The sequence below is a fragment of the Artibeus jamaicensis genome, unplaced genomic scaffold (genome assembly GCF_021234435.1).
Source record: "Artibeus jamaicensis isolate MK-2021 breed Jamaican fruit bat unplaced genomic scaffold, CSHL_Jam_final contig_944, whole genome shotgun sequence".
Classification (NCBI taxonomy): domain Eukaryota; kingdom Metazoa; phylum Chordata; class Mammalia; order Chiroptera; family Phyllostomidae; genus Artibeus; species Artibeus jamaicensis.
In genome coordinates this window covers 4,800,590-4,823,475 of record NW_026522020.1, presented here as the reverse complement: position 1 = coordinate 4,823,475, position 22,886 = coordinate 4,800,590, and the positions used below count along the sequence as shown (strand labels likewise).

Here is a 22,886-nt window from a genome sequence, read left to right as displayed (position 1 = left end):
CAATTGCGTCATTGTTTCCAAATAATCCGGTTTTATATTCTTCTGTGTATAGTCCTCCCTGGACCGCTCGTTCCTGGTTTTCAGAATCACTGAAAACGGCCAGGTCACAGTCATGACACAGTGTGTCGCCCACGCTCACGACTTCTGTGCGAACGACTCGGGAAGAGACACTGCCCAGGAAGCTGGCGGGGAGTCCATGTTGGCTTGCAGACTTAGAAGCCAGGGAAGGAATTTTCATACCAGAAATACGTTAAATTTTCCCCAAGGTATTTCAGCATCTACTGGGACGCTTCGCGGTTCTTCGTGTTGACAGTGGGCTGCTTGACTCAGGGGGAAAATCACAAGCAAGAGCAGTGCCTGCGACGCCAGCCCAGGGCACACGGGAGCCCCTGCACGGGGGCCTGGTGTCCGCCGCTCCTGGGGTCGGCGAACACAGCCTCCTCGGCGTGTGCCCTACGCTCTGGAAGCATCGCTGAATTTATCCTTCTTATACTTCACCTAGAATGTCGTCTACCTCCTAAGGAAATTGGTTGGTTTTTTTTTTAAACTCCAACCAGTTTGAGTATCGTGATTATGACCAGCGGTTCGCTTTGTTCTGCACCGGTGTGGTTGTGCTGGGGACTGTCCCCAAAAGGAGGGGCTCTTCCTTAGTCCCCCTGGGAGCCGACACCCCAGAGGTGCCTCGTGATGGCCGGATGGTCCTTGAAAGGAGAAGGGAGCCCCCAGACAGGACGCCCTGGGAGCCCAGCGTCTCTTCGGGAGGCAGCTCAGGAGACACAGGACAGTCATTTTCCCTGAGGCCTGGCTCGTCCCGTTTTGAAATTCTTGTGCACGAGGAGAGTGATGAGGCGCCGAGAATGCCCTGGTCCCACTGCCGGGGCGGCAGGGTCCCCAACCCGGTTTCCGTCTGGTGAGGGCTGGGCTGCCGCTGCGCCTCCTGAGTGGCCGAGGGTCCCCCTCCCACACCCCCCAGGGGCAGGCTGCAGGCCCAGAGCCCACGGGCAGCGAGTGGACGAGGACTTGACCCTGGCCGGCCCGGGCTCCTCGGGCTCCTCCCGGGCCTCCGGCCCTGCCAGGTGGGGAAGCCCCAGGAGAAGCAGGTCCTCGAGCTCTTGTTTACTCTCCCGGCTGCATCAGAGTCTTGTGAAGCGCACTCTCCCTCCAGACGGAGTGTGATTCCAGGGGTCTCCGCCAAGACTCTGAGCAAACCTTGCCATCTATCTAGAAGTTTATTTATTTTGGTCCTTGGCGGGGGCAGGGGAGAAATCTGCCGAGCCCCGTGACCCCCAGGAACGGGGCCCAGTGACTAACAACAGGGGAACCTGCCTGGCCTGATTTACAGCCGTCCCGTGACCCGGTCAGGGAGCTGAAGTTCACGGCATTTCTGGGCTCCCACAGGCTCCTGAACGTCCAGCTCACGGCGAGCCGGTCCCTGCCCAGGGGGCTGCACAGCCCCGGGGCTCCCTCACCAACACATGACAGCCACATGGGACACAGCGGTGGGGACCCACCCTTGGCTTGGCTGCCTCGGAGACCTTACTGTCTGGGCTTTGCTCTCTGGGTGAATGAGTTTCCCCACAGTGGGGGCCGTGGAAGGCCAGGCAGGGTCTGGGGCAGTGGGCGGTGCTGCCAGGGAGTCTCGGAAGTGGCCTGCCCGTCTTTGGCTGAAGCCTGTAGCTGGTCCCTCCCCCGCTCTGACCTTGGGGCTCCTCGGGGGGCCAAGTGTCCGCCACATCCACCGGGGCAGGGACAGAGCTCTGCCGACTGCAGCCCGAGACCATGGCGGCCTCCAGGTGTCCCATCTCCTGGCCCGTGTTTGACCAGGTGTCAGAGTTTTCAGGAGGTGGGAGCGCCGATGGCGTGTCCCTTGGGCCCGGAGACTCCTGGCCGTCAGAGAAAACAAACCCACCCCAGCCGTGTGGGCTCTGCCGCCCTCGCTCCATTTCAGATCTTCTGCACATTCGAGACAAACCTGCCCCGCCCCGGGGGCAGTGGGTGCAGGTGGGGGCGGGGCGGACGGGGAGAGACACCCGACCCCCAGTTGGGCAGCCTCTCTCCCCTACCCAAGGGCATTTGAAGGCCGCCTCAACCTCCCTCACGGGCCCGGAGTCTCTGCGGCTTGTTCAGGGGAGGGCGGCAGAGCCGAGGGTCAGTCCTTAGAAAGCCACCTTGGTGGTCGAGGATGGGCTGGGTGGGGACTGGGAGGACCGGATGCCCAAACATGAGACGCACACACACAGCCCGCCTGTGCTTGCGGAAGCCCCCTGGGCCTGCGTCTGCATCGAGTTCTTTTGCAAAAGAAGAAGGTCGGAGGACTCGGTGGGATGCTCAAAGCCGCAGCAGCCCAGCCAAAGTGGACCCCCAAGGGCGATCCAGACAAGCAGCCGCGGCAGGAAGGTCCGATTTTCAAGCAAATGAGGTTCTCATTTTCTGGACTTAGCCACACACGGCTTTTAATGAGAGAATCTGGGCGCTCGTGTCCTCCGAACTGCCGAGCTTCCCTGGGAGAAGTGGTGGCTGCTAAGCCCCTGGGTCACCGGCCCTGAGATCTTCAAATCTGGGAAGACAGCCCCGCCCACCACCACCCCAGGCGAGTCCCTAACGTCTCCCGGACGTGGACCATGTCTCAGCTCGCTGCAGAACCCAAGTGGGTCGTTACTTTTCCCGGAAGAAGTACAGATCAGCATGTTAGGGACGCGTGTCCAGCAGTCCAGCTGAGCTGATGCAAGGGTTTGGGGACAGGGCAGCAGATGAGGAGGACAAGCCCGGGCTGCCAGCCTGCCCGTAATCCGAGCAACTCTGCACTAGCCCCGCAGTGGGGGCTTCGGGCCAGAGGCCCTGCGTCAGCAGAACGGGAACCGCCGGCCACCTGTCCAGCGAGCTGCCCGGATGCCCCAAGGGACTGAACCTGTGCCAGGCCGGCCGGGCCTGCCTGCCTCCCAGGCCACACGCTGCTTCATAATTCAGCTCCGAACATAAAACTCACCATCCTGAACCCCTTCGTCTGAATGACCTTGAAGACTCGTATCTGTATCAGATTAGCAGACAGTACACTCAAGTCTTAGAAAAGAGCATCGCTCCTTCCTCCATGGGCCTGGCTGTAAGGCCACCAGATCTCACTACGGACAAACAAACGACACTCGTGGGCTCCGGTTTCCGCAAAGTCTCGGCCTCCGGCTCCTCTTCGAAATGTGTGAGCCTCGCTTCCAAGGAACAGGTGCTGGGAGCCCAGAAGGACGCGCCTCTGACTCTCCAGACCCCCGGGTGGGCCCAGCCCTGCAGCCCACGCCACAGTCCAGCGAGGGTCCCCTCGTGGCGGCCAGAACCCCACCCCTCGGGGAAAGCCAAGGTCAAACCCACACCGAACCAGCCCTTGCCCGGCCGGCCTCCCAGTCCCAGGGCACCACCGGCTTCCCGGAGTGCGCGGACTCCCGTTGGCGGTGTGGTGGCAGCAGCCGCCCTGGCGTGGGTGAGGCCACCTCCCTGTGGCTCTGACGTGCATGTCTGACAGCAAGGCCGAGCGTCAGCCACCTGTGGGCCATCTCTGGAGAGAGGTCTGCTCCAGCCCTTGGTCCCCTTGGGAATGAGACTGTTTCTTTGCCAAGTGCTGACGTGCCCTCGAAGTCCCAGGTGGAAACCGCACCTCGGCCGCACGGTTCGCACCTCCCTCCTCCCCTCCTGCAAGCGGCTGCTGCATGCTGCTGCCTGTGTTCTCTGACGCACAGGCCACCCCCGCTGGCCACAGCCCCACTGTGTGCGTTCGCTCTTGCCACCTGGGCAGCTCGCCTGTTCTCTCGGGAGCCCCCCCGAATCGCTCCCCACCCTGTGTGAACAGGAGGCACCGCTCACTCACTTTCTGAGGGAGCCTTGCACATGCCTGTGTCTCACTGTGGAGATTCCCTGGGGCCAGGCCATCGACTCTGGCCCCACTGCGTCCCCTGCATCGTTAAACCAACCGGCACCCTGCACAGGGCAGACTCCCTGGGGAGCAGGCACTGTTCTCCCCTCAGGATCATGGGGCTCGGCGGGGGCAGCGCCATCCCAGGGTCGGAGGGCGCGGGGGGCCCGCCCGGCCCCAGCCCACACTGCTGCACCCGAAGCACGGCGAGCCCTCTGCGGCCCAGGCCTGTCTCTAGCAAATCCACGAATGCCCGCCGGCCACCGCACCACCTGGGGGACAGGACAGACGACAGCAGTCCCTGTCCTGGGCCCCGCCGGCTGAGGCTCCCTCAGTGCCTGCCGAGCCATTAGAACGAGTCCCATCCGTACTGTGACGGTCACTCAGCCCATCCCCCCACCGGCTGAGCCCAGGTAGCTGTGTGGCCAGCCAAGGCCAGCGTGGGGCGCGGTCCCGCAGTGTCCCAGGCCCGGAGCATGGTGGTCTCATGACGACATCCCACTCGGCCCATCTGCTGCCATCCAGCCAGTGGCATCTTTTGCCCCCTGGGGTAGCTAGGGTCCCCGGGGTGAGGCTGGCCGTGCCCCCAAGTGCTGCCCCCCCCCAAAGCCCCGGCACACAGCCTGGCGGGAAATGGGTATTTGAGGAGTCAGGGGCAGAGGGGACACGTCCCACGGTGCACAGGATTCCACCTCCCAAATCCCGCCCCCAGTGCCGTCCGGGTGCATCTGTGCCCTCCGCGGTCCCCACGGTGGCCGTCCCCTCTCCCCCTCAGAGCGGTTCGGAGGTTGTGTTCCCTGCGTGTCTTGGCTCCTTTCCCGCTGACAGCCACCGGCTTCTGGAACAGAGGAGGCCCTGTAAGATGAGGCGGGCTCTGTCCCCCGCACACCCGGGGTCCCCAAGTTGCCAGAAATGTCCCCCAGGCAGTCACCCACCACAGGGGCTTCTCCTTGTCACAGAGAAAGGGCGTCTCTGTGTCACAGACACCACGCAAGTTCTTCGTGTGCTCGGGAAGACAGGGCCCGCCCACCACCCCCACGTCCACACCGGGCACACACGCGGCGCACAGACCGCACGCCTGGCTGCAGGCCTCCCGGGCGACGTGCGTGTGACCGAGACGTGGTCCCCAGGTGGCCAAGCGGTGGGTGCTCACACTCGGAGCCACCGAGCTGTCCCTCCGTGGGTGACGGGCACATGCCCTGTGGTCCACCCGGACGGTGGGGTATCGTTCGTTCAGCTCTAAAAGTAACGAGCTCTGAAGCGACGAAAAGGCGTGGAGGGGCCTCCGGTGCACGGTGCAGAGTGAACGAGGCCGTCCGGGAGGCTGCGAGGACCCAACGCCACGACCAGCTGGAAGAGGCCGCGCCGTGGAGATGGTGAGGAGCTCCGTGGGGCCAGGGCTCCGAGGGCCGGGTGGGTGGCCGGTGCGCACAGGGGTTCTCGGGCAGCTCACCTGTTCTCCCTGGTCCTGTGACGGTGGACCCGTGTCGTGACACATTCGCCCAGACCCACAGAACACGCCACAAGTGGACCTCAGGTCAGCTGAGGACTCCGGGTGGCGGGGAGGTGTCTGTCTGGGGCCACGGGTGGCCACGATGCTCCGCTCGGAGGGGCACACGGACAGTGGGGAGGTGAGGGGTGCCTGGGGATTTCTGTACCTGACCCTCGATTTTCCTGTGAACTTGAAACTGCTCTAAAAAAGTGTGAAGTCTTAAGTTAAAAAACAAATAAGATTTTTAGAAGAGTGACCTGGAGAGAAGGGGCGCAGGTCCGAGAGGCAGGCCGGGAGGAGGAGGGGCCCCGCCCCCACCGGGCACCAAGTGGCGACCACAACGCTGCGCCCTTGGGAATCGCCCACCTCGCACACTCACGCTGGGGTGGGGGGTCCTTCCCGCTGGGGAGCATTACGTCTGCCTGTTGCCTTCAGCACACGTCTCAGAGGCAGCGGGGGTCCCGGGGCAGGCAGGAACACGCGCTCCAAACCAAACAGACTCCGAATCCCGCAGGAGCCGAGGGTCATCTTGTGCCCTGGGCCCTCCAAATTCTCAGGCTGGACCACCAGAGCCAGGAGATATCAGGGCGCCTGTGTCCTGGCTGAACATGCCTGGCCCGTCTCGCTGAATCCCGACCACACAGGCGCATGGGGTGGAGCGGGAGGCAGGGGCACCGCCACCTGGTACAGAACTGGCCAGGCTGCCGCACGGGGTGGGCAGGGGTGCAGGGAGTGCCCGCTGTGCCCCGTCTGACTCGGGGGGCAGCCCTGGGTTCAGACCATGTGCGAGAGGCACAGGCCGCCTGGGCTCCGCCCACTGCCAGCTGGACGCCTCCAGCCGAGCATTCCCAGCCCTCAGTCTCCCCACCTGGGGAATGGGAGTAGGAGCAACCTCGTGGGCCCTTCTCAGGATTAAAGTAACTGTGCCGAGTGCTGGGACTAGGGAAGAGGCATCGTCTCTCCTCACCTTCGCCCCACGCTGTCCCCAGGCGGCAGGCTCTGCCCCCCTCTCTCTGCCCTTTACAGTTTGCAGGGGAAGGAGGGGTGTCCTCACTCCGCCTGGCGCTGAGGGCAGCCCACCGAGCGTTCACCCCGGCTTCCCGCACGGGCCTCTCCGGGCTCCCACAGACCCCGAGGCCCGGCCCTGCCCTGCCCCTCCCACTCCAAACTGCAGAGGGGGTCTGGAGGAGGGAAGACCCCAAGGGCCCCCTTCTGTAAAGCACAGGTGCTCCGAGAAGGGCAGCGGCTTGTGACAACCCACCTGACAGGTACGTCCGGAGCAGGTGGTACAGAACGGTGCCCCTTGTGTGCCTCTGAAGGACAACACAGGCGGACCTGGGCAGGGGGACCTGGCCCAGCATCTCTGCAGAGCAGCTGGGGCCTGCATCCCCATCCCACCCACTTCTTGGCCCTGCTGTGCCCAGTGGGTACCAGCTTCTCGGCCTGGGTCCCACATGGTCTCGGTCCCGCTCGCCTGCGCCCAGGCGAGCACTCCGGGGCAGGGAGCTGCCGGCCGGGAGCCCTGGCGGCCCACTGAAGCCTCCCTGCTCTGCTTACTTGCAGCCAGCAGACAAAACGCCTGGGCTCTGAGTCACTGCAGAGCCACCGGGCTGATCCAGGCGGGGGGCCCGCGAGGGGCCTGCCCGAACCTAAACTCTCGGTTTCTCTGCGTCTCTGCAGCGAGAGGTGGCGGTGGTGCAGGCTGACAGCCGCGCACAGCTCGCCGCCCAGTGCGCTGAGGGCCACGGGTGGAGGAGCGCGGCTGGAATGGTGCGGGTGCAGGTTCCCTCCTGGGAGCCCCGGCCTGGCCCGGCGGTGACGGAGCTGCACAAACATCTCAGCTGTCTTTCTGAGGAGGATTCAGTCATCTGGCAGCACGGCCCCAGAACTAGCCAGAACAACACATCCGGGGCAGCAGGGGGTGTGAAAGCAGTTAGGCCTGGTGCACAGTCTGTGCCTGGGATCTGGGAGGGAGTGCGAGGCTGGGAGCCTGGGGAGGGCGGCCGGTGGGGCCCCGGGAGGTGCCGTGCCCGGGGAACCTGGCCCCAGCCGGTGGGCACGGGTGGGTTCCACTGGCGGCTCCACCTCTCCCTTCAGCCCGAAACCCTCGCTGGGCACCCAGGAGGCCGGGAGCCAGGAAGGAGAGACTGGAATGTGTTCCCAGGGACCGGGGAACAACACAGATGCCCCCAGAGGCTGGGAGGGGTCTTCCCCGCCCCTCCTGCCTGGGCGGGTTGGCAGAAGAGAGTGAGTTCACTGTGCTCCCGCCGGTTGGAAGTGGTTTGTGCTCAAGAACATGCAACCCTGAGAGCCTCTAGGAGGAGAAGGAAACAAAGACAAATGGGGTGTGGGACTGGGGGGCGGGGCCGGCACACGCGGTCCTCAAGTGCCGTGTGGTGCCGCACAGGGTCCCCCACGCACAGTGCGGGAGACGCACACTCGTGTTCACAAGGCCGCTTCCTTGCCTGCCTTCCCCAGCATCCGAAGTCACCGCAGTGAGGAAGCTCCCTGGGAAGGCATTTCAGGGGTGGGGGCGCTCACTGCCTCACTGTGGGGGGGCCTGGGGGCTGGGGGAGGTGGGGGGTCCCCGAGCGGAGGGAGGGACGGCCGGGATGCGGCAGCTTTGTTTTCCCAACTGCAGAAGTCAGACCGGGCAAGAGATTCAGAAAAGAAAGGAAGTGATGGGACTGCTGAGAGGGAATGGGAAGAACTTTCCTTGGCACTTCGGTCCAGAGCGGGGCTTCTCACCGGTGTGCCGCAAGAATCCTTACTACGGCCCCACCTGACCCATGGTCAGAGGCACGGACCTCCCTCCCGGGGCGTGTCCAGGGGAAACCGGACCTCGGCCGGAGTGGCAAGAGCCCTCCAGTGTGAACAAGTCACAGACACATCTATTTTTTTTTTTTGCCCAGGTTGACAGAAAAGATATTTTTGGGTGTGCCGCAGATTTTAGTAATTAGTCTGTGTGCCGCAGGATGAACAGGGTGAGCATCGCTGGCTTAGGTAGTACCCCCCACCACCACGTCTCCGGGACAAGGCCGCCCACGCCGAGTGTCCGGCCTGGGACCGTGGGGTCTGCCCCCAACAACCTTTCCCTTCACGGCACCAGGTGTTGGTTTATCACACACGAACCTGCCAACCGCGTCGCATCCCGGGGCCTGGAAAAACTGCTCCGTGCACAGGCAGCTTCCCAGGCCGTTTGGGGCGTTTCGTCAGTGCTGGCGAAGCTGACGGCATTTCTTCTCGGCGAGGTGGGTCGGCACCATTCACTCAGGACGGCTCCTGAGACCTGGGACTGCCTGGGTGTGTCCTCTGCTCACGCAGCAGCACCCCTTGAGACAGATGTCACCCTCCACCTGCTCTCAGGCCAGACGGCCCGGTGGCCCACGCCTCCCTCAGCGCGGGGCCATCATCACGGTCTTTCCAAAAGAAAAAGAGCAACACCACCCGCTCTACTTTCAATGTGCTGGTTGTTGTTGAAGTTCAACACTCTATATAGTTGTTGGCCAACTGAGTCTCTTCCTTTGTGGGCCCCTACTTTCCCTTGCTCTCTACTGGATTGTCTGGCTTTCTGTTGAATTTTCACGGGCGCTCTCTCTGGTCAGGAGATCGATCCACTGTAACACAGACTGTAAATACTTCCTTCCCGGTTCCTGAGCAATTTCGATGATCAGGCTTCTTTTGGTGTTTGGAAGTTTAAAATTTTAATGTAGTCAGAATAAGTCTTCTTTGATCTGGGCTTGCTGTACTGGGAAGGACCAGCTCTAGAAACCAGAGGCTGTGAAGTGACCCCAGTGAATGTCACAGCAGTGTCCTGCATGTCCCTTGGACTCTGTGGGGCGGCAGCAATGCCCGGGCGTCCCTCTGCAGTCCATCCTTGGCGGGGCCACAGGCTGTGGGTGGACCCCGCCGACGGGGCCGCGGGCCCTCGCTGGGGCAAAGCCACGGCGTCCACCAGGATTCCCCGGGAAGCCTGGCTCCGGACTGGTTCTGGTGCAGCTGTTTTAAGGGGGAAGTTGGGTGGATGACCGGGTGACACCCACGCCCAGGGTGCCAGCTTCAGGGACAGAGAGGAGGATGGGGGTAGGCGGGAGGGGGCAGGCTGTGAACTCCCGGGAGAAAACTTCGTGTCCCCTCGATGGCATTTCTGAAGACCAGCTCTTCCACGCACCCCGCTGTGATCGGCATGCTGGCCGCAGGGTCCCAGGACAAGTCACACTCAGCTATTAGGAACCAGAGTGGCCGGAGAGGACAGCAGCACCCCCAGGAACATATGTGTGCCAGGACAGGACAATGGCTCTGCCATCGTGGGGAACCAGTGGCGCTGACAGACTGAGATAAGACACGTCTGGCTCGTGGGGGGACCCAGGCCCTGGTCAGGCCGATGGCACAAATTAACTAGGGGAGCGGCGGCAACCGGGGTCCTGTCCTCTGCCTCCGTCAGGGCCTCTCAGCAGCTCCTGGGGGCCTGTCCCTCCCTCCCTGGGGGTGTCTGTGCCGGGGCCAGAGGACCAGGAGCAGGTGACGGCAGCCACCTCCGCCTCCCAGTTTCCCTTCGCTCTCCACCGCTGGCCTCCGGTCAGCTTCTGCGGGGCTGTTCAGAGTCCTCCTGGGCCCTCGGTCTGGGTGCATCTGCGAGGGGCCCACGGGGCGGCCCACACAGCACCGAGGGGCAGTGGGCATCGTCCTGCCCGCCCCTCACAGGGGGTCCGAGGGCACTGGGGGCTCGGGGAGCGTGGCCGGAGGAGAGAAACCCCACCACCGATGGGCCCTGAAGGGTTCTGAGCCCCACTTTTCTGCGCCATCCCTAGTGGAGGGTCAACCTCCTGAGCGTGGTCTGGCTCTGGGGAGCCCGCTGCTGGGCGGAGGCAGAACCTGCAGAACAGGGCCCTCCCCTGTCCCCAGCCCCCATGGTATGAAAACACCGTCTTCCACGGGAGGCGGTGGGGGGTGACTTCAGAGGCAGCACTGACAGACCCCTGGCATCAGGGGCAGCGAAGAAGCAGCTCTCACAGTTGCCTGGGGCACGTTCTCAGTGAACACACAGGAAAAGGCTCCCCCGGAGCACGAGGGGGCCGGAGAGTGCGCGGCGCTGCTCCGCGCTGAATCACGTGGACAGCTGGACGGCGTCTCTGGAAACTGGGGGAAAGTTGGAGGCCCGTGACCCCGCCTACGGTCAGCGGGGAGGCCCCCGGGGCTGAGTCACGGGCTCTTTTTCTTTTCGGTGGTAAAATACTCATGATATAAAATTTATCCTCACATCCATTTTAAAGTGCACGAGTCGGTGGAAGTCCGTGGCCCTGTTGTGCAAACATCATCCCTATCCAGTTCCAGAACCTTCTCATGGCCCCAAACAGAAGTCCCACAGCGGAGAAGCGATCACGCCCGCCCCCTGCCCCCAGGCCCTGGCAACCGCGAACTCACTTCTGCCTTCTCTGGATACTTCATTTAGATGGAACCACACGCTATTGGGCCTTCTGGGCCTGGCGTCTCGAACTCGGCACGATGTTCCCAGGCTCCTCCGGGTCGCAGAGGGAATGAGCTCCCCCTCCGGCCTTCTGGCTGAGGAGCAGTCCCCTGTCCGGCGGCAACACCAGGGCTTCCGTCCCCGTTCCTCAGTGGGCGAACTTGGTGTCGCCTTCCCGTCTGGCCCCAGTGAGCAGCACCCCCGCAGCGCCAGGCGGCCATGGTGGGGGGGCCCTGTCTGCAACCCTGAGGGGCAGCTACCGAGGGGGCAGAGGGTCCTGCGGGCTCCGAGAGCAGTCCTCCCTGGTCACCACCAGAAACGTAGTTGCCCTTCACGGCTCAGTGGGGACACTGAGGCCCGGGGAGGCTCCGACTTGCCTCGGGCTGCGGAGGCCGATGGAACTGAGCGGTGTGCCCCACTCTGGGCCACACAGTGAAGTCTCGTTCCCCAGAAGGGACGCCCCAGACACAGGGCAACACGTTTTGCCCCCCAGATCCACTGGGGATCCAGCCTGCGCCTGCCAAGGCCACAGCCTTTGGTTTCTGTCTAATTAAAATTTCCTGAAATAGAAAGATGCCCCTTGGAGATGCTTATTACTAAGGGAAAGAGTGACATGTGGTTTGTCCTGGGAACAATGACTTCAATAAGCTGCAAAATCCACTGTGGACAGTGACATTGACGACGCGTCGTCAGGACACGGGCCAGCGCTCAGCCCCGTGAACCGCAGCGTCATGCTGCGCATGGTGGCGTAGCCGCGGGAGCCAGCCTCCCTCTTCCCAGTTAGAAAAAGGGAAATTACGCAATTAGCGTGAAAGGACAGTGGCTGTGGGTTTCACGAAGCGCACGACAGGCGCTGCAGGCCCAGGCTGGCCCCAGACTCCCCGGCCCACATGGGTCCCAGAGCGAGCTGGGAGGGACCAGCCGGTCACCTGCGGAAGTCGCGCTCCATCGCTGCTCCCGCAGAGGGTCGCTGTGCAAGACCGGCCGCGTGGCTGCTTCCCCGCAGGCCGCGGGTGGGCGGCGTGGTCTCCCCTGGAAGCTGACCGTCCGCAGATGAGCCGAAGGGCTCGGAGAGGAATGTGGCTGTGGGGCGCTCTCTGCAGCCGCGAACTCCAGGAGGAGGAAATAAAGGCTGAGTTATCGCTTCCTTTCATTAACCTCAGCCAATGCAGAGCCGCCAGGGGCTCCCACTCAAGCCTTCGCGGTGGGGCCTGCGGGCTGATCCCAGCCCGTCCACTGGGGGCCCCGGGAGGACGAGGGCAGTGGGGCCGGCAGGCCCTTCCCTCTGGCTCTCCTCCCTGCCACCGGGGGTCCCTCCAGACCACCCAGGCGAGCCAGGCGCCTTTCTGCTCTGTCCCCACCACCCTGCCCTCAGGGAGCTCTGCCTGCTCTGGCCCCTGCGGCCCCTGGTGCCTGCGGCCCGCTCCCCCCAGGCAGGGGCCACCCACCGATGGAGCTTCTCGGCTGCCCCCCACAGGGTGGCGGGGGTACCCGGGCACAAAGGAGCAGCAAAGGCGCTGTGGGTCCTTGTGCAGTAGCTGTGGCCCAGGGCAGCGCGGAGGTGGCCCTGTTGGAATTTTTACAAATGTCACTTTTCTGGGAAGGCAGGTAGGGCACTTGTCCTGCTAAGCCTCTCTCTTCCGAGGCCCCCCCTCCCCGTAATGGGCAGCAGAGGGAGCAGGCTGCCCTGACCCATCAATGGCGGAATTCTCTGCACTGCCCTTCCCAGCCAAACCCTCCCTCTCTCCTTCGCTTTGTCCTCCTGACAGCAGCACCCTGCGCACGTCACAGGCCCGCACTCAGCGGCACCGGGACACACACGGAGGTCACGGTGCTTGACGACACAGTTGCATGGGACCATGCACGTCCAGAACGTGGGAGAACTAAGGTGCGCGCTGTGTAACAGTGGCAGCTGAGACGCGCAGGGGAAGGCTCCCCAGTCCTCGTCTCTGCTTGTTGTGTAATTAAAGGAAAACCTGGATCCTGGAAAAACAAACCCTCGAATTGGGGTTTGGAACTGGTAATAATGGAACATCCAGCAAAGCAGCCTTCCGTTAATTTTGCCCTGAAAGGGCCGTCCTGCGGGACCCTTTGCTACAGGGACCCCAAGCCCCTTGAGGTAGGCACCCCGGACAGGCCTGGGGTCCCCACACGAGCCACAAGTGGTCCTTCTGCACAAGAGAAATCCACAAAAATAGCACACCGGCTTCCCGGGCACAGGTTTCCCTTGGGGACCCTCTGGCCTGGTGACAAGGGAACGCTTTTCTTAGCAAACGAGTGGAGGCGACTAAGGAGCACCCGTCACTGGGCACACAGGTGGGGCACGTCCATTCCTGAGCAGCCCCCCAACCCCAGAATCCCCAGAAACGTTCTGCCCAGAGAGTCCCGATGGCTTGTCAACTCCCCCCTGTGACGGGGCTGCGCCTGGGACCTGACACTGGGCTTCCTGTTCGTCCCTTGTCACTTCTTACACCGAGAAAGCCCACCCGACCTCTGTGACCACCACCACGGACAAAATGAGGTCTCGGCTGAAGACGGGGTGGGGCTGGAGAGGCGCCACGAGCCAGACGGGGAAGCCCACACCAGGTCCCGTCTTCCTGTCCCAGGCTTCCACCTCAGCACAGGCGTCGTGAGTGAGGGGACGTCACGTGGCCCTGCGCGTTCTGGGAAATCGCTCCGGACCGCTGTCTACGGGGCCCACGACCTGGAAGGCTGAGGACTCAGGACGCTCCATCCCGCCAAACCCAACAGACGCAAGACGCTCACCCTCCCTCCCGCCGCCCCTTTCCAGCAGTGCGGGTGTGTCCCCAAGACACCGGAAGCGCTTGGCTGGGAATCACCAAGGCCAAGGCCATCTCACCGAGGATGGGGCTTTAAATTCACATGGGCTTTCCACGAGTGACCCAGCGAGAGTATTCATATGTGGCTAACCCTGCAGGGCCGGCTTGCCCGGTTATTGCTCCTCCGAACTCAAGTGAGGGACCGAGGACTAGCTGGCATGCCCTTCACACGCCCAGGGCCAGAAAGTGGCCCACGCCTGGCTTTTCCCTGCTGACCCCTCTGCACCCCTGCAGGGCGCAGCGCCAGCCGGACCGCGCCAAGGTTCATGAAGGGGGGCAACCGGGCGCTGACTTCCCGGCCTTGCAGCCCGGGGAACACACGCCCTGCCCTGCCTGCGGTGGGACTGGCAGAAGGTTCGCAGCAGAACACGGTGACGCCCGCCCGGCTGCCCCGGCGGACTGTGGAGGCCACGGCTCCTGTTTTCTTTCAGGGAGTGTATTCCTTTTACAAGCGCTCTCTCCCAGAGCCTCCGCTCACCTCTGGAGCAGGCAGGACTCTCTCAGATCTCTTCAGAAGAGGGACATTCGGAGAATTTAACAAAAAGGCTAGTGTGGCATTTTATTTGTACAGCACAGGAAACCAGCATTTACAACCCAAGTTTGGGCATCTGTTCTCCGTGGGGGGGTCAGACAAAGGCTCCCCACAAACCCCCCCACCAGCCCAAGGCTGCGACCAGCTGACTGTCGGGCGTCGCGATCAAGCTGCTCGGTGACCACACCAGGAACCTGCGCCTCGAGGTTGGGGCCTGATGCTTGCTGGCCATCGAAGAGTTAATAAAAATCAAGAGGTTTTTTTCCCCCAAAATCTTTCCCATCCGTCACACACCAGAGCTGCACAGCCAGAAAAACAAATGTGAACTCCCCGTCAAGCTTGTGAGAAACACAGATCTAATGCCAGACAACATAACTGAATTTATAATTTCCCCCCAAAAGACGCTGAAGGCCATTTTTTAAAGGCTGAATGTGAGCTAAGAAGAAAGAACGTTTTCCAGAATCACTGAACTCGAAAACTGAAAGTTCTTCGGGTTCAACCCTACCCTTCGTTTAACTGATAGAGAAAGTTTGACCTTAAGGAGGGAGGGACGTGCCCACGCTGCAGGCACTGGCGACTCCTAGGATTCGAGAAGCGAGATTACGATTGTACTGGGGCACCGGACCCGTTCCCTGGTTGAGTGACGGAGGAAAAGGATGTCGTGGCAGGAAACAGGGTGGGCGGGCACGCACAGCGCTCGGTCACGCACCCTCTCACACGCAACCCAGGACCTCAGGGTTCTACACGGTCAGGTCTCGGGGCCAGCGGTGTAGACATTCAAAGCACGTAAAACAGTTCTGACTCCAAATGACTCTATTTTCGACTAACTGCTAAGGGCTCCTCTCATGTCAGGATAAAGTTACACGGTGGCCTCCCAGTTTCTGAGTCCGATCTCCTTCTAACGTGACAGCCATCAGTAGTCACTGAAGAGAAACCGCACGACGCTCTGGTCCACCTCGGCGTGCAAGCCACATTGTGTCCCAATCCCGTGTCACTGTATCTCATTCCGGAACCAACGCGAAATGAAGGCTTCCCCAAACTGAACTGCACACAGAGGTTCACTATTGAACCCAACACAAAATAAGCCCCGAGGACAGACAGCCGTTAATTTAAAGTGACCACGGCCGAGTCCAGGGTTCTCTCTCCCTCCCTCCACCTCCCCCTCTGTCTGCCCCACCCACGCCCTCTGACTCGGGATCACTTTAAATGCTAACCCTTCAGAGTGCACACTGCTTAGTGAGCGGTTTGTATACCCACCGCCTGCAGGAGGGCGTGTGTCCGCCATGTGGGTGAGTGCGTACAGACTCCGCGCAAAGCAACTGTGCCAGCTTCGAGTAAACACTTCCCGAAATTTCTTCGAAAAATCATTTTCTTCATTAGAATGGGAATAAATGTATGGATTGGCATTTTTCTCAGATTTCTGGAATTCTACTATTTGGGGATTTTAAAGAGCCACCTCTAATTAATTCCCCATAAGACATAGGTCGAGATTTCTCAGATTCTGAACACAAGTGCAACGATACAAATGACATCAGGGAAAACTGGACTTTTGCTCAAAAATACATATTTTAGTGCATTACTCTAAGATAACGCATAGTAATTCCTGGTATAATTTACTTGGGTTAGGAACATTTTAAAACTTATTCTGAGACCCCTGTGGACTCAACCACAGGTGTGGGAAGCAACATCCAGGGACCCACCGCCCTCGAGCCTCGGTTCCCCAGCCGCGGTGCAGGGTCACAGCCGGGAAGCGAGCACCCCTGCCATCTGCAGACCGCACCCCGAGTCCACCAGCGCTATCCGCCTGTGTGTGCACACGGCCCACCACCCTGTGGCAGGAGTGGACTCGGGCGGCCACGGGGAACATCTTTTTAAGCAGTTTCTGTTTTTAGCGCCTCATCTTTGCTTGGCTTTGAATGTATCCGTGCCTGTATCTCTTAGAATCGACTTCTCCTGTGCGGCTTTCTGGCTCTTGGCTCCGGTAACAGGCTCGTCTGGTCTCGTAGCTTTACGGCCTCATCCCCGAGCTCTCTGCTGGGGAGAGCTGTGTCTCTGGTTTGCCTTCTGCAGCTCATTTATCCTTTCCCATGAAAAGACACAAATATAAACAGACATTCCAGCGCACATTCGCGGGGTTTTAAAGACACCAGTGAGAATAGATTAATATATATACGGAGCTTAAAAACTGTCATAAAAGTTCAGCCTTTAAAATTGGCTTATTAAAATATTTGTTTTTTTAAAACCCAGACTTAAACTGAGACTCTGAGTTATAGTGCTCTGCTCGCAGAGTTTACTTTACGATCTTCGTGCCAGGCAACGGGAATCTGGCATCTGCGCCGCTGTCAGGAACGCGGCGGCGCGGGGATGCCGAGGACTCGGGGTTTCAGGTTCACGGCCTGCCCGGAAGGGGTGCCGTTTCTCACGCAGCTCAGCACAGCCTTCCGGCTCAGTCTACCTCCAACCGCCGCCTCCAAGCCCCGGCCCCGCTCCGGCCTGACGGGTCCCCGGGCTTCGGAAGGGAACAATAGCCACATGCCGAGGTCACCTCCCCGCATCTGTTCTCACTGATGGGCATTTCATCCCAAAACACGGCTTCTAGGGCAGGTAGCTCGGCCCTCCATTCTGCTGCTCCTGGCCAATCAAAAGCTCGGCTGAGATTCTGCAAGTCCGCTCTCCACGGGGAATTCAGTTTCTTTTGAGACCAGCTGGCATTCAGATCACAGCCATGAACGAACACCTCCAAGAAGCGAATTTTCGGGAGGGAGGAAACACTCGGGCGTATTTTGGGTGCTGAGAGGGTCACGCTCCGTTCTCGGAAGAAACTCCAGCCCCCGGAGAAAAACGGGGTCGTGTGCTGAGCATGCCAACCCGCTGAAAATCTGCGCGGACTTTGCAGAAGTTAGAGATTTTTTTTTTTAACCACAAAGCAGGGAAGAAGAAGAAAGAACGGTGCGATAAGTAATCGCCGCCTCCCTCCCCCTCTCCACACCGGGTGCCTCGGACGCTGCTCTCGAAGCTCAGGCATTTAATGGAAACACTGAAAAGGCCTCAGAGAGTTTTCCGCTGGACGAGCCCAGCTGACGGCCCGAAGACACCTGATTTACTGTCTGTCTGTCAGATTTACTGTCTGTCTGTGTTCTCAAACACCAGGCCAGAGAGGACAGTCGGGATAAGCACCGGCAGCAGCCCTACGGTCTCCCGTGTTTCTCTGTGACTCAGAGGGCAGTGTTCGACCTTCTACCGCGGCCGCTGTTCACCCAGATGCGGTTCCGTGTGTGCGTGTGTTGGGGGAAACACAGACTCCCCACGTTAGTCAGTAAAATCACACACCGTCTCCTGAAAGGTCTAGCAGTTCTTAACTAATGTTTCTTTAACCTGCTACAAATCTGTTAACATGTCAGCAAATAAGTAACAAATGCCATTTAGCAACACTTTCAGGAAATAGAACCGATGCTGATCGCACAAGAGACACTAGGGTTATGCAGTGTCGGCCTCAGGAGCAAACAGGAGGGCTGCCGGGCCGGGCCTACATCGGGGACATCCTGTTGCCCCCTCCGCCCAGGCAGAGTGAGTATCCGTCTACTTAAAGAAACCTGTTCATTGGAACTAGTTCACTAGATACAATTTTATAAAAATAAAAATAAAAATAAACGGGCCCCCTGGAGATCATGTGTTCTCCAGCTGAATGTGTTACCTGTTGCGATTTAAGGATTTTTTCCACAACAAACTCTTTAACGCATCATTTACTTATTACGAGCATGGCTTTTTATTTTTATGTCATCTCTCGTTGTGACCTCTGTCTGATTCTCGTAGCTCTAGCTATGACGTTGTTTTGTAATGAATTTTAAATGAACTTACTAAACTCTGCACTAAATCCTATCTCCTGGTATTTGTTTTCAGTAATTTTCTCGAGGGAAATCTTAACCGTAATTCTGCTGGTGTTTTCCTTACACAAAGCTGTACGTGTATATTTTTAACAGAGGATGTTCCTCCTCTGCTCTTATTTCAGATGCGCCATCCACTGCGGGTGTATGAATGGGTAAGAGGGACTGGCCGAATGGAAGCTGGTGATTGAGGCAGCAACACCCAGAATCCACGTATTGCCTACGCCAGCATGTCCGTACCCAGCTGGTCCGCACCCGCTTTCCTAGAGAAATACGTGGTCGAGACGCCTCCCGTCTGCGTTTGACAGGGACGGGAGGAGATTCCCCTCGGTTATTCTCCTGCTAAAATTCTTTGTTCGGGATCTGAGCGCCCATCTCTATTTTAGAAGGCGATTTCATCGGGAGAATTTTCAGTGGCACGGAAATAAAAATAAAAGTTAAAACATAAAACCCACCGGTGCTAGATCAGCTCTCCGTGGGCACAACAAAACCATTTTCGGATCTAGAACCGGGTGAAAAAGAAAGGAGTCTGTCGGGAGAGTGGGCGGCCGCGAGCTCCTGAGTAATCTCAACTCCTGCTGTGCAATGAATGTGGAGACTTCACGGGGAAACTCTGCGAGGTGAACAAGAAACCAAATGTCCTGCGTAGGAAGGATTTTTTAACATCCCCCCAATAACTCTTGCGCCCTTCCATCACCCGCGGAAGTCACTGCCCCTCGGAGTCTTCTGGGAAGGAGGCGCCAGGCGGTCAGAACCGAAGGGACTTCCAAGGTGTCTGAGGTCAGGGCGCCGGCGCGGGAAGCCCTGCGCGCTCTTCAGAGAGAACGGGGCTCCCAGGGCGGCCGTGCCCCTCTGCCTGCGCCGCGGACCCACCAGCATGGGCTCCGATCCCCTCAAACCTGTTTCCCAGCCTGGACCCCGGGCACTTCCCCGCCGTGTGAGAGGCTGGGACGCGGCGCGGAGGCGCCCCTTCTCCACTGTTCAGGTCAAGGCTGGACCAGACGCCCCCAGCTTCTCGGAGGTCTGTTCCACCTGCCCACGGACAGCCAGGGTTCCCGGCCTCCGCGCTGCGATCGGCGCACGCCAGCCTCGGCAGTTCCCCTGCGCTCCGCTGCGGGGCTGTCCCCACTCCCCTGGCCCCGGAGCCGCCGGCACGGGGCACTGTCCTCCTGCCCTCTCCAGGCAGACCTGGGCGCTCCCCGTGCGCGCCCCGGGACCCACCGGATAGGCCGACGCACTGGCCAGCACGCCACGCAGGAGCTGCCAGGGAGAACTGGGTGCTCGTTCCCAGAAGAGTGCGGAGCCGCAACCCAGCAGGACCCGGTGAGGGCAGCTTCCAGGCTACCACTGAGAGGGACCCAACGGGCAGCTGGTCCCCGCCTCTCTGCCCTGGACCTCCCCAGTCCGTTCTTCTGATGCTTTATTGCCCCAAAATTCACCCACAGGGGCCCCCACGGGACACCAAGAATGGAAAATGCGACTGTCCCCGATCTGCCTTTATCCGTCTGACACCCGGACTAGAAGCTTGTAAAAGGACTCGGCGTGCCCCTGGGACTCCGGACCTTCCCAACGATCCCCATCTGTTGCCGGAGGGAAAGTGCACCCCACGCCGCCGCCAACGCCAGTTCAGCCTCGGAAGGAGGGACGCGGGGGCCCGACCCCCGACCCCCGCCCCCGGGGGCGCAGGGCCCCTCCGCGCGCTGGGCACCTACCCTGGAGCGCCGGTCCGGACGTGGGCGGCGCGGCGCTAGTGGGAGGCGGACATGGACCACGCGCCCTCCATGCGCCACACGGAGAAGGCGTAGCTGAGGCGCTCGTGGGCCACGTAGCTGCAGCTGGTCATCTTGTTGTCCATCTCGTCGCTCTGCAGGACTTGGTAGAGGAAGTCTATGTACCTGGCGGCCAGCTTCAGCGTCTGGATCTTGCTGAGCTTGTCCGAGGGCAGCGTCGGGATGATCTTGCGCAGCGCAGCGAAGGCCTCGTTGAGCGACTGGGTGCGCTGGCGCTCGCGCACGTTGGCCAGGATGCGCTGGCTCTGCAGCTCCTCGAAGGACTGCGCGCTCGGGCTGCCCTTCTTGCCGCGCTTGCCCGGGGTCGGGCTGCCATCTTCGCTCGACTTCTTGCTGTAGCGCCGCTTCCGGCCGAAGCGCTTGGGCTGCCGCTCGAGCTCCTCCTCGCTGGTGCCCAGGCTGTCCACGGGGCTCACGGGCGAGCTGGAGCCCTCCTCCATGGCGCCCGCCCGGCGCGCGTGGGGCCGGGGGCGCCGGGCGCGGAGCGCGCGCCGCTGGCCGAGCCCGCGGTCGCCGAGCGCACGCTCCCCGGGCTGTTGGAGAGGTTCTGATTTCAAGGCCGGCTTGTGCGAAACCGAGGTCTCCGGGAGAGGAAGTTATTCTAACTTTTTTGGAAACTCTAGCCGGGCTGGGTTGCTAAATAGTTGTCAGGAGCGGGGGCGGAGCGCTGATTGGCCGCCGCGGCCGGGGGCCGGACGAGTTCTGGGGCCTTCGCCCGCCGCCCCCGCCCCCAGGCGCGGCACTTTCAGTTTTGCCTCCCCCTTCGGCCCTGACCGCGGCGGGCACCTCGGAGGCCTGGACCTCGCGCACCGCCCGCGCCTCCACCCCGGGCTCTGGCCGCTCTCCGGCTGCTCCGATTCCTGGGCTCAGCCGACCGGGCTTTGTCTGCTTCTTGACGTGGAAAGCGGGCCCCACCGGCTGCGGGGTCTCTCCCGGGGCGCATGGGGCACCGGTGGCGAGTCGTACCCTCGATGCGCTCCCAGGAGGTGAGGACACGGCGGGGAGCCTCTGGGGACCCTGGGTGCGCCTTGGCCGCCCCTGGGCGCTCAGCGAGTATTCGCCGGGGCGAACGCTCAGCCTGGGTTGGGACCCGCGCGGGCGGGGATCCCTGAGCCCCCACTGAGGGTGTGGGGACACTCGGGTGCCCTTGAAGATGCTGCTCCCCAAGCACGTAAGGCCCTCGGAGTCTCCACCTGCTGTGCCCAGGCCCCGTGGGGGGAGCATTTCTCACCACGACTTGCTGGGGGGCCGTGGCGCCGACCCCCTCGCAGACCCTCCTCCTCAGTACCTCAACATTTCAGCGCCGCAGCGAGCCTCTGTGCGAAGTGCCGGTGCCCACCTCGCCCACCTGCATGGTCCTGCCCCGGTGCAGGCTGGGAGCCGAGGGCGCCGGCTAGGCCCACGGTGCAGGGCCCCAGCCTCCGTGCCCCCCCTTCCCTCTGTCAGTCGGCAGTGGACAGAGGGTGTGCGGGGCGGCCGCGCACCTCCCCCTCGCTGGGCACCCACGGATAGCCGCGGGCAGGAAGGCGCAGGGCGGCGGCGGCCCGGCCTCGGCGGGCATCACGGTGGACCCCGGCCCGCGCCATCTGGACGCCGAGCGCGGGCCGTTTGAAGTGGTTGGGGGGGGCTCTTTGTTCCAGGGCTGCTCTGGCTCGGGGCCTGGAGGTGGTTTACGGCCTCGATGCCTTTGAACCTATTCCCAGGTGGCCCTGGCTCAATTAGGCCGGGGCCTGAGCTGGGCTGTCAGACCAGCCGCGAGATCAAGGGCGGGCTGGGCCCTCTTTATTGAAGTTGAACTCCAGGCCGGCAGAACGCTCGGCCTCAGGGGCTCCTCTGGCCTGCGGGCGGGACTTGGCCTCAGGAAACTCAAGGGCGGCCTGCGAGGGGCCCCTGGCCGCTCGAGGGGACGTTTCCCCACAGTCTGGTGAGAGGAGAGCAGGCCCTCGCATAAACACGGCCACGTAACAGAGCCCATTGTTTCCGGATTCTTCCTGACCCTGGTCTTGCGACCCTAAGACTTAAGGGTCCTCTGGAGTCCCTGCAGCCAGCCCGCCTGCCTGCCCCCCACCCCCGCCTGAACCCTGGGAAGGCCCCGGGTACCGGCGCAGCGAAATCGCTTTTGGATGCCCCTTTCTCTCACCTTCTGAAGTAAAAAACTTAAGAACAAAAAGGAAGTGAGAGGAGCCTGCTCCCCTGTGGCCCTGCCCCCGCCCCCACCCCGGGGCTCAGCCCTTCCTGGGCCGGCACAGATGGGCCTGCATGTCCCACTAGCCGCTCACAGTCTGCTCACAGCCACCAGTCAAGGGTCTTTTACCGACTGTATGGGTCACTGGGTGGGGGAGATGCAGGACCCAGACCCCCGTTGCCCGCCCACTGTAAATGAGCGCAGTGACAACCCGCCCCCACGAACCGGGTCTCAGACCGCCCACTCCCGGCTGGAGTCCGCGTCTCCTGCTGGCGATGGGCATCAGAGGGCTTTCTGAGAGCCAGGTCCGGGGGCCAGTCATCTGCCTGAGACACGGCAGTGACGCCAGCGCGGAGCCCAGGCGCTCAGAAAGGGCTGACACTGGTCCTCCAAGGCCCAGGCCACATGTGGGCGAGGTTCTCTTTTAAAACCCCCTTTAAAGATTCCCCTTAAAAATAGCCGAGTGGCATGCGACAAGCTTTCTGGTGCCATTGCACAGAGGTCAGTGTCACGGTGACATTCCAACCCCTGGTGTCTGGTGGGAGGGTGCCCACCATCCTTCCATCCGTCCCCTACCATCCCTGCCTGACTTGCAGGGAACAGGAGGCTCCAAATGGCCTTTCTTAGTCAGCCCTGGCCTGTTGTGGGGGAAGAGGACCCAGCGCTCGGCCAGGTCCTCCTCATGGAGGCCACGGCGGGATGTGTGGTTTCCGTGGCAACACGGCACCTGGCCACGGGATCTGGAGGCAGGAACCAGTGTTTTCTGAGTAGAGCCCAGCAGGCGCGGCACGGCTGGGG

At 61.6% G+C, this 22,886-nt stretch overlaps 1 protein-coding gene across 1 annotated transcript in view; it reads right to left on the bottom strand.

Annotated features, from left to right (window-relative positions):
• TWIST2 (twist family bHLH transcription factor 2) overlaps nucleotides 1-20,493 on the bottom strand; it is a 32,713-nt gene extending 12,220 nt beyond the window's left edge. The window contains exon 1 of the mRNA XM_037161441.2: nucleotides 19,826-20,493. Within this exon, the coding sequence (XP_037017336.1) occupies nucleotides 19,861-20,343 (483 nt within the window). The 5' untranslated portion in view covers nucleotides 20,344-20,493 and the 3' untranslated portion in view covers nucleotides 19,826-19,860. The remainder of the gene's footprint in view (nucleotides 1-19,825) is intronic.
• Nucleotides 20,494-22,886: the final 2,393 nt, after the last annotated feature.